Genomic DNA, 13,097 nt, shown 5'->3' on the forward strand with positions numbered 1-13,097 from the left:
ATACACATATCAGTTAAAAGAACAGTAGCGAAAAGACAAAAGATGAAGTATCATTCATGTAAAAAAAGTATCATTCTGTAAAAAATAATACCATTTTTGTTTAAAAAAGTACCATTCAATTTATTTTGTCTTTTTTCCTATTTTATCTTTTGATATGATATGTATTTGCAAGCACAAATCTATTATCCAAAATACTTCCTCGGAGGAAGTATGTATTCTCAAACATAAATTCTTCCTGAAATAGACTTATCATAATGATTAATGACCATAAAGATAAGGATCCCACAGCTATTAAGGGGTTCAATTATGATAAACAAGACCCACATCTTTTAAAAAGAATATGAAAAAGAGAAACCCCGACTGATCATCTTTTCACAAAATTGAACATAATGCATAATAAATAGTACTCCTCCATAAGAGAATTGTAATCATTCATAACATCTTTCCAAAAAGACTCCTTATGTTGCTTGAAGACTTTGTTCATCCAATCATACTTGCCCAATTACAAAATCTGGAACTACCAAAGCTCTTATACGTCTATCACATAAGTGATCAATAACATTAGCTTGGGTTACAATGATGAAATGGGGCCACGAACGTACGATTGTACATTTGTATGCATAATTCTAACTCAGCAATGATAAAACACCATCATGGATCAGACTTTTCTTGGCTAGTGCTTGGGATAGTTTTTTTGAGGGTGATTTTGGAATGAAAGCATTTGGGATTGGACTTTTTGATCCAACCTTAGGGATTAACTAGGACTTTTATATGTACAATGGAAGTATTGAGCAACACATGAAACAACCAAGTAGCTGAATGATGCAGGAAATCCTCTGACACTTCTACTTCAGATGTTCAGGTTTCGGCCAGTCTTCCTGAAAAAAGGTCAAAAACTTCAGGAGACCGTTCTATTTTGTGCTGACTCGAGCCTCTATATTACTCCGTAAGTAATACAAGTACTTAATTTGATGAAGCAAGATGAACAGCTAAGACTCCATCATCTTCAAAAGGAATGCAGTTTCGAGGGCCAACTCCTTACTTTTCAAGTACCTATTCTCTTCAACTATCTCAGTTGTTAGGTTAAGCAGAATAGGGCGAGCTGGGTCGTAAATAGTACGTTCTCGGACACGTGCAGCCCATTTTGCAGCTTCCCATACTCCAAATCTGGTTTTGGGGGTTGGAAAGGAGGCATACAAAAGTGAAGGGGTTAGTGTTTTATGTTATAAGATCTCTAGATATTCCTCCACTCAAATCAGTGTAAAAAAGTTCTTTCGCAGAAGATAAAAGGAAAATTTGGTAATATTAATCCAACCTTTGACCGATTTTCTTTTATTAAGCCCACCTACGACATATTTTTTAATAATCACACCTTTACCACCCAACGACTTTTATTGGGCCCAACACGTCATAAACTTAAAGTAGGCGGTAAAATGTCCCTACGTGGAAGTACTCTCTCTCGATATATTCAGTCATCATCATCAATTCATCACCATCTCGATGACTTTTTCACCGGTTATCGGTCACTTAAGCCCAATAAAAGTCGTTGGGTAGTAAAGGTGGGATTATTAAAAAAATATGTCCTAGGTGGGATTAATAAAAGAAAACCGGCAAAAAGTTGGATTAATATTACCAAATTTTCCGAAGATAAACAGAAGAGAGATACCTTGTGCTGAAACATGAGGTAATTAGGACGGAAGGATAAACCAAGTCGTTTCTGATATTATTGTAAGGAGAGTATTTCTGCATTGCTTCAAAATCTTCAATATCAAATGGATACCCAAATTCCTCGTAATCAACTGGTGTAAGGGGTAATATAGGGCGCATAAGGGTTGTTGTTGGATCCAAGAATGGAACCTGAAGATAATTAGAAAATGGAAGTATAAGCAACCATGGTAGTTGGCAAAGGGGATACCAATTTGCTTCACAAAGCATAAACCATTACAACAAATAAGAAACAACCACTAGTTCATTAAAACACATAAAGTGGTTTTTTAGCTGTTATGGCTAGGCATCAGCAGAAGCAACCCCCCTCTCTCTCATCTTTGTTATGTTCGACTTATTTTGACTTATTTCAGACAAAATAGTATAGGGTGATTGGGTCATAGCAAAGAGGACAGTGAGATGAAGCTTACATTAATGTCGTCACATTCACCTATTTGACTATTTTCAAGAACAAAATGCTGAAATTCATACCTATCTTTACGTTCCCACCCCCCAAACCACCACAGGATAAAGAAAAAGGAGGGGGGGAGAAGAAGGAAAGTAAAGAAGAAAATGCATGACCTTCAATACAGCAGCACGGAATAACTCTGGACAAGCATTAATAGCTGAAGCAACTAAAAGTCCTCCAGCACTATAACCCCAGGCAGCAAGCTTGTTCTCATGCACAATATTTTCCTCAACCATGAATTTCCCACAACAAAGAAAGTCTTGAATGGAGTTTAACTTCATACTGCGTCTCCCATCACGGTGCCACTTCTTACCTCTGCCACCTCCACCTCTGTATAGACCAGAATTAGCAATAAGCAGACAGTTAAATACCACAAAGGAAGCTGTTTAACAAGTGCCAACATACCTAACATCTGCATAGGCAATAAGCCAACCACGATCAAGAAGACTTTTCAGTTCACTGCGCCAGCGTTTGTCTAGCAGTTCACCATAAGCTCCATGTCCATGAAGTAATGCAGGGTTCTGATTTCCTGTTTTATTTCTGGGAGCATAAACGACAGTCAATGGTATCATGACTCCATCATGTGAACAGACGTTATGTTGTTCGCAAGCATAAAATTCAGAAAGGTCATTCCAAATATTTTCATCATTCGTAGGTTTATCATTCTCAGGGTCGAAATAAATAGAACGTGGTGATTTGTCATCATATGAAGTAGAGGCTTTTCCATAGAGAATCCGTGTCCTCTCATGAAGCAGATTTTGCTGCTGAATAATGTTCCACTTGCCACTCAAAAGATCATAATCAACCACAGCATCCGGCATCTGTCACACAGAACAGATCGGCAAAGGATATCAGAAGTAGCTGACTTGCAACTTGCAAGTAAGTTCTTTGCACAAAAAGTAATGAAGCATTACAAGTTTACAACAGAACAGAAGCAACTAGCAAGCACAGAGAAAATCAAAAAATTGAAATGCAACTGAAGTTCGAAAGTTCTTTAAAAAAAAAACTCTATGCCTATGCAACATTAACATCAATAAACCCCTCATGTAGTCATGTCAAACCTCCTCGCATGGGTAGGGAAAGAGGCAATGTACACAGCCTTAACCCTAACAGTTTGCTACTTTACAAATATAAGAAGCTCAGACTTCTAATTCAGTCCACTATAATCTGAGAGTCAAACAATAGTGCGTCTTAGGCTGGAAAGACACAGCTATACCTACGAACGGAAATTAATTGCATGGCAATATGGCATGCATGACAGGCATGTCCAACAATAAAAATAATTTCACAATGGTCTTATCATACTTGCATAAATTTGACAGTTGCGTACCAGCGGAGAAGAAACTGTAAAGCGCACTGTGGAGGAGTTGAAATCATAATTCGGCCCAGGTAAAATTTCACAAATATGCTTCGGCAAAGGAAGGAAACGTGGATTATGCTCCACCAGACGAACTGCTTCCTGAAAGACAAAAGAGGAGCAAAATTTAACGAATAAATTTTGAAGAATACTCACAGATACCTGAGTAAGTGAGTAACAGCCAAAAAATAGCAATGGCATTTCAATATGATTTTATGAGCATGAAAGTTACAAAGTCACCAAATACAAAGCACCAAAATTACCTCACGTGAAGATAGATGAGATCATGAGAGCTATAGTTTGTTCGTACAAATAATCCAATATGTGGAGAACAATAGAACATTGTCTACTTATTTCTTAGATATTAAATATTCTATCAACAAAAGGGAAAATAAGAGAATAAAGAGTCCAATGAATTCTGAAGAAACATTAATGAGGGAAATCAAATGCCAACCTGCCAATCATACTTCACATCATTGGTCATTCAAAGCCAACCGTTTTGAATTGTGACACGACAGACTCCGTTTCACGGTAGACTACTTTATTGATAAATTCCCACTTGACAAAACCCTGCTTTGCTTCAGTCATTTATCTTGAATCACAAAACTCAAGCATATATACCCGAGAAAGCTGCTCACAGAAGAGCCTTCCGAGGCTCATCACTCATAATGCAAACAGATACACAATCCATATAATGCAAGCTTTTACGATTAGGTAATTCTCAGTTTATCTCATGATTATTTGCTTGAAAATGCAGTTGATACCTTTTGCCCAAATTGCAACTGAACTGTATTACCAAAATGTGCTAGCTCATTTACTAAACATAAATGACAGCTTTAGAAAACTAAAGCAGTCAGTGGAGAGCAGGTATTCCCCAGCACCTCAATATCGAACTACCTACAGGTAAAATTGTGAACCAAGGATGACAAAAAACCAATTACACAATTTTTTATGTTCATATCAGTAGCTAATAAATGCTCTCCACTTCCTTAAAAAAACAATCTCTCTTCACTTTCTTTTATTGATTAAAAGGCTTTGTTCATAAACATGTATAGTCATAGGAGTCATAGGAGTCATAGCACATTCTACAAGAGACAATAAAACATAGGATCTCGGGATTCCAGAACCGAAACAACACGTTCTTGAGAATAAATCTTTGTAGATTCCAGTACTTAGTTGTTTAGCTCTGTAAAACTAAAAAACAGACACTGAATTAATAAAACTCTGACCTTTGGCTTACCTTTTGATTGGGCAAAGGTAGAGGAACCGCACCTAGCCTTAACGTTTGGCCTTCTCTCAATATAAGTACCAAGTGTGTGTCACTGAAATCAACATCCACAATTACCATATCTGGGTCATCAACAAATACTGTCTGCATCAAATGATCAACAAAGAAATATTGATGAGGCTGTCAATTTGTAAGTTCTAAATTCATCATACTATATCTATTCTTAAACATAAATCATAATGAACTTAGGTCCAACTCATTAAAGCTATTGCTACTGGTTGCACTCTTCCTAAATTCTTAACACTGATAAGGTGTATCACTGTATCCTATCCATGCCTAACAGCAAGACATACCATTCCTTTAAACCAAACAACCGTATTATCTTCTAGCCAATGCAAGAGACTTCCAGCTCATTCAAATTTAAATTAGAGGCTTAGACTGAGTATCTAGAAAGAGACATATCTATTTCGCTCGGAGTCATTATAATTCATCTGACATGATGATTTCAGGTAGTCCGCCTGAGGTTTTCTTCCTTATCAAAAAAAATAAAAATAAATAAATAAATAATCTAGAAAGAGACATATGCAGCTGAATGACTAAAGGCACACCAGGCGAAAGAGGCCACAATTAAGGAATAGATAAAGTTGAAAGATGAATGTTCTTGTTAACCCCACATATCTGAGAGATATCAACTAAATTTTGCCGAATTAACAAAGAGAAACAAAACATGACGCCTGTTGAGGCAGAAAAAACAAAGATAGCGTTATCAGAATCCTGACATACCTCCCAGACTCTATGATCTGGAGCAATATCAACAGGTGAACGAAGAAGATAATGACTATCAACTGGCTGTCCTTCCCTTGCAGCATCTGTGAACAAATAGAGGTATCCTCCATGATGCTCAACAACACAATGGACAAACGGCTCACCATCCCAAACCAATGTCATCCCCGATAAAGGATTGGCAGAATCTATCAAAAATACCTGGACGTCAATGAGAAAAACTGATTCAGAACATATCCATGTTGGAAATGATCCAGGAAGATGGTTACATGACCTGAAAGTGTTACCTTTGAACCCGTAGTTGAGAATATATATACAGTCACAAAATGAAAATCTTTAGTGTGTCGAATGCTAACATAGACATTCTCCTTTGGCTCTTCAAGAAGCAAGACATCATCATCATTTGATCCAAGCATGCTACAATACAACCTAACAGCATAGAAATAGAAACATTATCACCTATGTTCAGCCATACAAGTACAGCAAACAAGAGTGCTTAAGATATAAGCAATAAGTACGAACTTGCAAGGGCGTTTGTAGTGATCAGTGACAACATAAAACAGAGACTGCACATTCTTAGCCCATGCCACATTTGAAACCCAATCAGCTTGTGGCTTATCACACAAAGAACCAGTAATCAAGTCCCTCACAGATAACTTGAAAAAATCATTGTCTTTGTCATACATAGTGTAGGCTATATAACGGTGATCAGGTGACACCTCACACAATTCCTCAAAAGCATAACCTACAATGAGAAAGCAACGTGTCAAAAACAAAACGCCAATTAATTAGGACAAGTATAAGGCATTAGGCATACAAACAATTAAAGAAACCTCCGAATCTCTCAGCTTCCAGATTGTAATCAATCAACTTCTGTTCAATCCTCTTTCCAGACGTGAAATCAAACCCGGAAAAAGGAGACTTGTTTGAAATAAACTCCTCATTTAAACTTGCCAATCGACGACATAGCACTGGAAATTGCTTCCCTTCTTCAACCCGCCGATAATACAGCCTGTATATACCCTTAATAAGTTGAAACAAACAATTAGTCAGATTCAGATGCCAGCATCCTAATTCAATTGGGTAAAGGCAAAAGACATGCTCCCCCAGCTAATACCATGCACAATTTCAATCAATTGAACAATGCATAATGAAAGCTAGTGAACTTTTAAATTTTCTTAAGATTGTATCTCCATTAAAGTACCATTACCCCTACAATGACACAGAAAATTGTTACACTAACCAGTCACACAAACAAAATGTGCATGTTTGGAATGGGGGTTTAAGCCAATTAGGTAACACCGGTTTATCCTACAATCTTATACTCACAATTAAATTCGACATGAAATCCAACTTAATTCAAAACTACATACAACTCGGCTAAAGAGATGGAACAAAAACATAAATTTCACGAAAAAATTATAGTTGCTTCATCAAATAAAACCAACCCGCCATTAATAATACCCAAAAAAACAACAATAAACAATCTACAAAACCACGAAAACAAAAGGGATAAAAAGGAAGGAGATAGAGAAAGAGACCAGGGGCCCCAACGAAAGGGGGGAGACGACAGGTCGTACGGCAAGCGAGAAGCAATTTCAGACTGAAGTTTGCTTTGAAGGTTATGTGTTTCAGACAAGACAGCTTCAGTGTACTTCTCTTCTTGCTCCATGTAAACATCCATATGTCTCATTGCCACCTTATCGTCCAGCTTCGACATCCAGCTGTACTGATCCTCCCATGTTTCTCCGTGTGGCGCCGTCAACTTCTCCGCCTTTTTTGGCGGCTTTGGTGGTGTTGGTGGAGGCGGTGGTTTTGGCGGTTGTTTCTGGGCTTTCCGGTGGGCCTGGCGGAGAGATGGGCCGAAGCAGGTGGGTTTTGAAGGTTGAAGATGGAAGACGGATTTTCGGAGGAAACGACTCATTTTTGCGGCTTTGCCAGTAAAAATGGTCGAATTGGGATTTTGGAAGGGTTTATGACTTAAAGGCTTTATGCCTACAAGTAAACGGATGTAAAAACTACGGAGTATTACTCAGTACTTAAATTTTACAGGGAGGGAAAATTTTACTTTTTTCGTATCTTTTTGTTTTTTACGTTTTCATGTTTGGATGTCTAAAAATGTTCAAAAGGTCTTGCGCGCAATAGATGTATAATAAATTTATTGTAAACCAAGATAACTTTTATGCAGTTTTTTTTGTAACTTTAACCTATTTTTCTGTAACTTTTATATTATAAAATTAAAAAGTTGATAGATAAATATTTTAAATGGTTAAATGACTAATTTATACATTATTAGTAATTATGAAGAAATACTTTTTATTCAAATGAAAAATTTATCATTAAAAAATAGATAACTTTTACATATATAAATATACGGAGTAACTTTTAAGTATTTTGAGTCAACTTTTACTCCGGTGTACAATATTTATTGTACACCCATTATAAATAAGAATTTGTGAAAAATTTTCTTTACACTTCTTTTTATATTATCACATAAATCCTTTAATATTCTATCAAAATTTGTATAATGATTATTTTAACCATTTAAATTCATTGGGTAATTTAATCACTCGCACTTTTCTGTTGAGACATTAAATTTTTCTCATTTTTCCAATATCAAAATTTTGATAAAAGTGAAAACTTTATAAATGAGCGCAATTTTCCATGTATAAATAAAAAAGATAAGGAATCTCAATCCACATTAATTAGTTGTTAAAACGCGTGCAAAATAATAAACGTAAAGAACAAAAAGAGACGAATGAAATATATATTTTTTTCCTCGTGAGTGTTATTCTTGAACACCGCAATTTGTATTGTACATTCGGGTGCACAGTGCTCATTGTGCACCCTATTGAACATTCATTGAAAACCTAATGAACATGGAGAATGATTTCAACGTACATAAACTAGTGAAATATTTAAACTATATGTTTTGTGGATTTGAGCTATATGTTCATTGACTACATGTTTATTACGTATGAACAATATGTTCTTTGTATTTGAACTATATATTCATTTAAAAATAAGGAGTATAAATCATGGAACTCATTCGGCATGAGGAAAAGAGAGTGAAGCTCCCAAGAATCAGTCCAAGGCCCACAACCATTTGGGCATATGGATTATGGAGATAAGCTGTGGCCCAGAGGAGAATGGAGAAAAAGAGAAGGAAGCAGTAAAGCCATAAAAAAAAAAAGGGTTGTTTGTGTTGGCTGGAAAAAACAAGAGTACAAATGAACATAACATTAAGAAATTACCTGTACAAAAAAAAAATTAAAAATTAAGAAATCGTTGAATTGGTAGGAGTATAATTTATATTATTTTATTAGGTGAGGTCCGTCTAATGCACGAATGACAACTTTTGTATAAGATCGCCTTATCAGAATAATCACTTTGGTTGTTTAACTAATTGGTTCCATTGCTTAACTAATTAATTTCATTATTTAACTAATTATTTCCAGTGTTTAACTAATTAGTTCTATTATTTAACTAATTGATTTCATTGTTTAACTTATAAGCCACCAATGTAGTCTTTTGTGTGAGACCGCCTTATATAAAAGTTTGTAATGTACGAATAATACTTCGTACTAAATACTTTTGTTAGTTTTGTTGCAAACTACTCCCTCCATCCTTTTTTATTTTTTACGTTTTCCTTTTGGGTGTTTCAAAATGTTCTTTACATTTCCTTTTATATCATCACATAAATGTTTTAATATTCTATCAAAATTTGTGTCAAATGATTATTTTAACCAATTAAATTCTATGGGTTATTTAATTTCTCACATCTTTCTATTAGGACATTAAATTTTTTATCATATTCCCAATATCAGAATTTTGATAAAAGTGAAAATATTATAAATAAACGTAATTTTTCTTATTTTAAAAAAATAGAGCAGTCTCAATGCACATTCATTAGTCGTTAATAAACGTACAAAATACCAAACGTAAAGAACAAAAAGAGACGGAGGGAGTAATTTATTAAAAAAAATTTAGGCAAATTTGTTAAAAAAGACCTTTTGTAACACAAGTTTTGCTCAAAACAAATCACACTTCAGGTGAACTGGGAAGAGGTGAGAGGAAAAAGAAACCTAAGGATTCGGGCAATTCCTCAACGGGAAAAGTGGGTATGTCCAATAACTCACGAAGAGATCGATCCCAGGTGGGAGGCCCAAACGGCAAAAGTCAAGGCGATGAAACGCCAGCCCCAACTGCCATATAATATGTCAGTCATCTACTGGAACGCACGAGGGATAGGGAGGAAGTCTTTCAACCCAAACTTCCACCACCTGATTAATACCCACAAACCAGACCTAGTTATCATGCATTTCTGAAACCCAAGCTGGTCGAGCCAAAACCGCTAGGATCGTTGGCAACCTGCCGTTTGACTCTTAGTACTTGGTCGAGCCGGAGGGAGTTGCTGGTGGCATTCTCCTGATGTGGAGGACTGACCGTATCAATGTCCACATCATCGGCGAGAATCGTCAAGGAGTCCATGGCCTTATCGAGGTAACCTAAAACAATACTTCTTTATTTATGTCCGCTATTTATGCTAGTACAGAGTTCAGTTTGAGGAAAAACTTGTGGTCAGATTTAATTAATATTGCGTCGGATATGGTTTTGCCTTGGATCGTCATTGGAGATTTTAATGAAATAGTAAGTCAAAATGAAAAATGGGGTGGGAGACCAATTAATCGAAGAAAAGCAGCATGGTTTGCTCAAACTATGAGTACTTGTCATCTGAATGATCTTGGGTATAATGGCTCAAAATTTACATGGACTAATAAAAGAAAATATTACCCGATTCATGAAAGACTTGATAGGGCATGGGGTAACTCTTTATGGGCTACAACTTTCCCAAACTCGTCCATTTGGCACCTACCTCGTATCACTTCTGACCATTGCCCTATTTTGCTAAACCTAGACTCCCCCCCTCCCTTAGGGGGGGAAAACCCTTCCGTTTTGAACCAATGTGGATTTCGGACCCAACCTACCAAAATCAAGTCAACCATGTGTGGGATTCAAATGTAGGGGAGACTCTAGGAAAATTGGAATATTGAGTAATTACTTGATAGAATGGAATAAAGAAGTGTTTGGGAATATTTATGCGAGGAAAAAGAGAGTTTTAGCTAGGTTAAAGGGAACCCAAATGTGCATAGATAGTAATCCGGCCTCTAGGTTTCATCAGGACCTTCTGATTAAACTTCAGGATGAGTTTTTACTCATTTTGGAGCAGGAAGAGAGTTTGTGGCTAATGAAAAGTAGAGCTGATTGGGTAGTCCATGGGGAAAGAAACACGAACGTTTTTCATAGAACAGTCCAGGTTAGAAGGCAAAGGGGTAGAATTAGAACCCTAAAAAATGACGTGGGCCAAGAAATTTGTGATCAGAATGAGCTTATAGATCATATAAGAAACTTTTACATTAATCTATACTCTTCTGAACAATCTGATTGTGATAGATCTCAACCAAACACCAATGCATCAGTTCATCTTGCCAACCCTCCCTCTGTTTTGGAAATTAGGAATGCCCTTTTCTCAATGAAACCCTTGAAAGCACCTGGCCCAGATGGGTTCCATCCTATCTTCTTCCAGAAAGCATGGAAAACCATAGGGGAGGAAGTGTGTGAGACTATTAGAAGTTGGTTTGAGACCAAGTGTGTACCACCTCAATTATGCCATGCCCTTATTTGCCTTATTCCAAAGCAAGATCACCCAGAAACAGTGAAACAGCTAAGACCCATTAGCCTCTGCAACACCCTTTATAAACTAGTCACCAAGGTTATTGTGAACAGGATCAAACCCCTGTTGCCATATTGGATTAGTGAGACTCAGAATAGTTTTATCAAAGGTAGAGGGGCGGATGTCAACCTAGTAGTGGCCACAGAAGTACTTCATAGTATGAATAAGAAAAAAGGAAATTGGGGTTGGTTTGCTCTTAAAGTTAACCTGGAAAAAGCCTATGACCGTCTTGAGTGGAGTTTTATCCGTAGTTGCCTAATTAATCTAAACATCGATGAACCTACGACCTCCTTGATTATGAACTGTGTCTCGAATGCATCCTCTTCGATCCTGGTCAATGGTGGTAAAACGGAAAAATTCAATCATTCGTGAGGCTTAAGAGAAGGGGACCCAATGTCCCCCCCATATCTTTAACATCTGTTTAGACTCCCTATCCCAAATGATATTCAAAGCTTGTGAGGAGAAGAGTTGGAAACCCTTTGAAATAGGTAGAAAGAAAATCAATGTCTCTCACTTGCTTTTCGCTTATGACTTATTATTGTTTGGTAGGGTAGATGATAGTACGACCTCAACTTTAAGAGAAGTGCTAGATACATTATGTGGTCTTTCGGGTCAAAAAGTTAATGAGGAGAAGAGCAGACTAATCTTTTCACATAATACCCCTAGTCAGCACAAAATACAATTTCAAGATTTGATCAATGTGAAAGAGAGTTCATCTCTAGGGTTATATTTAGGTTTGCCGCTCTCCCATAAAAAGCCCACTAGGAGTTCTATTCAGTTTGTGGTGGAAAAGGTGAGGAAAAAACTTGCAAATTGGAAGGCTAGTTGTCTCTCTAGAGCCGGGAGACTTTGTCTTATTAGGTCAACTCTCAACACCATCCCGAACTACTATATGCAAGCTAACTACCTTCCTAAAGCCACCTTGAATGACCTGGATAAGATTAGCAATGACTTCCTGTGGGGGGATTCTGAAAATAAAAAGAAACTTCATTTAGTTTCCAAGGAAGATACCTTCAAACCGAAATAGCAAAGGGGGCTAGGAATTAGACCTCATGAAAAGTTAAATGTTAGTGCAATGGCTAAATTAGGATGGAAGTTGAGTCAAGGGGAAGAAAACCTAGCATATCGATGCATCCATGCTAAGTTTGTTCACGTAAACCATGTCACCAAATTTTCTAATGGTTCCCCCCTTTGCAAGAGTGTAGGGAAAGGTTGGGATCTCCTAGCATCTAATAGTGTGTGGGAGGTGGGGAATGGGGAAAGCATCCACCTATGGACTGAAAAGTGGATTGGTCTTGACTCCCTTAGATCGCTCATTCATGGTCCTTTAAATCGAGGGGAGCTGAGGGGGATAGGAGGTTATCTGAGTATATTACTCATAATCAATGGGACTTCCATAGCCTTTCTTTCGTGCTTCCCCCCTCTATTCTAGATCGTATCAATAGTCTGCCCAACCCAAATCAAATCAGGCCTGATAAGCCTACTTCTCCCTTTGTTCATGCTAACAAGTTCTCCCTTGCCCAAGCATACAAAGCAGCGATTTCTTCCCACTCCAAAATAGATGTTAACTGGTTATGGCAGGCAAAAATACCCCCTAAATATAGCCTCTTTATGTGGCTAGTTTGGCGAGACCGCCTACCCCATAGGAAACTCCTACACACCAGATAAATCCTCCCAAATCCAATTTGTGCACACTGTCTACAAAATGTTGAAGATTCTATCCATGTGCTTCGTGACTGCCCCTTTGCTTGTAATGTTTGGAATAGCACCAATCCCCCACCTGACTTCTGGCTGGATAACGGGAAGCAGTGGCTAAAAGCCA

At 37.2% G+C, this 13,097-nt stretch overlaps 1 protein-coding gene across 1 annotated transcript; it reads right to left on the reverse strand.

The window, feature by feature from the left end:
* Nucleotides 1–352: 352 nt before the first annotated feature.
* Nucleotides 353–7,515, reverse strand: LOC110789939 (uncharacterized). Its single transcript, XM_021994660.2, has 11 exons — nucleotides 7,083–7,515; nucleotides 6,375–6,553; nucleotides 6,064–6,286; nucleotides 5,829–5,970; nucleotides 5,542–5,742; nucleotides 4,771–4,902; nucleotides 3,504–3,632; nucleotides 2,579–2,994; nucleotides 2,287–2,503; nucleotides 1,667–1,857; nucleotides 353–1,167 (listed from the first exon to the last, which is right to left on the reverse strand). The coding sequence occupies exons 1-11, from the start codon at nucleotides 7,463–7,465 to the stop codon at nucleotides 990–992; spliced, it is 2,391 nt and encodes a 796-aa protein (XP_021850352.2). The 5' UTR covers nucleotides 7,466–7,515; the 3' UTR covers nucleotides 353–989.
* Between the last annotated feature and the right edge of the window lie 5,582 nt (nucleotides 7,516–13,097).

The sequence above is a fragment of the Spinacia oleracea genome, chromosome 3, assembly GCF_020520425.1.
Source record: "Spinacia oleracea cultivar Varoflay chromosome 3, BTI_SOV_V1, whole genome shotgun sequence".
Lineage (NCBI taxonomy): Eukaryota > Viridiplantae > Streptophyta > Magnoliopsida > Caryophyllales > Amaranthaceae > Spinacia > Spinacia oleracea.

What these genes read in the sequence shown, in the direction of transcription:
- LOC110789939 (XM_021994660.2), bottom strand. Translation starts at nt 7,465, where the DNA reads ATGAGTCGTTTCCTCCGAAAATCCGTCTTCCATCTTCAACCTTCAAAA. An exon ending in CACTACAAACGCCCTTGCAA is followed by an intron (nt 5,971 to 6,063) that starts GTTCGTACTTAT and finishes CTATGCTGTTAG; the next exon opens with GTTGTATTGTAGCATGCTTG. An exon ending in ATTGCCTATGCAGATGTTAG is followed by an intron (nt 2,504 to 2,578) that starts GTATGTTGGCAC and finishes TGGTCTATACAG; the next exon opens with AGGTGGAGGTGGCAGAGGTA.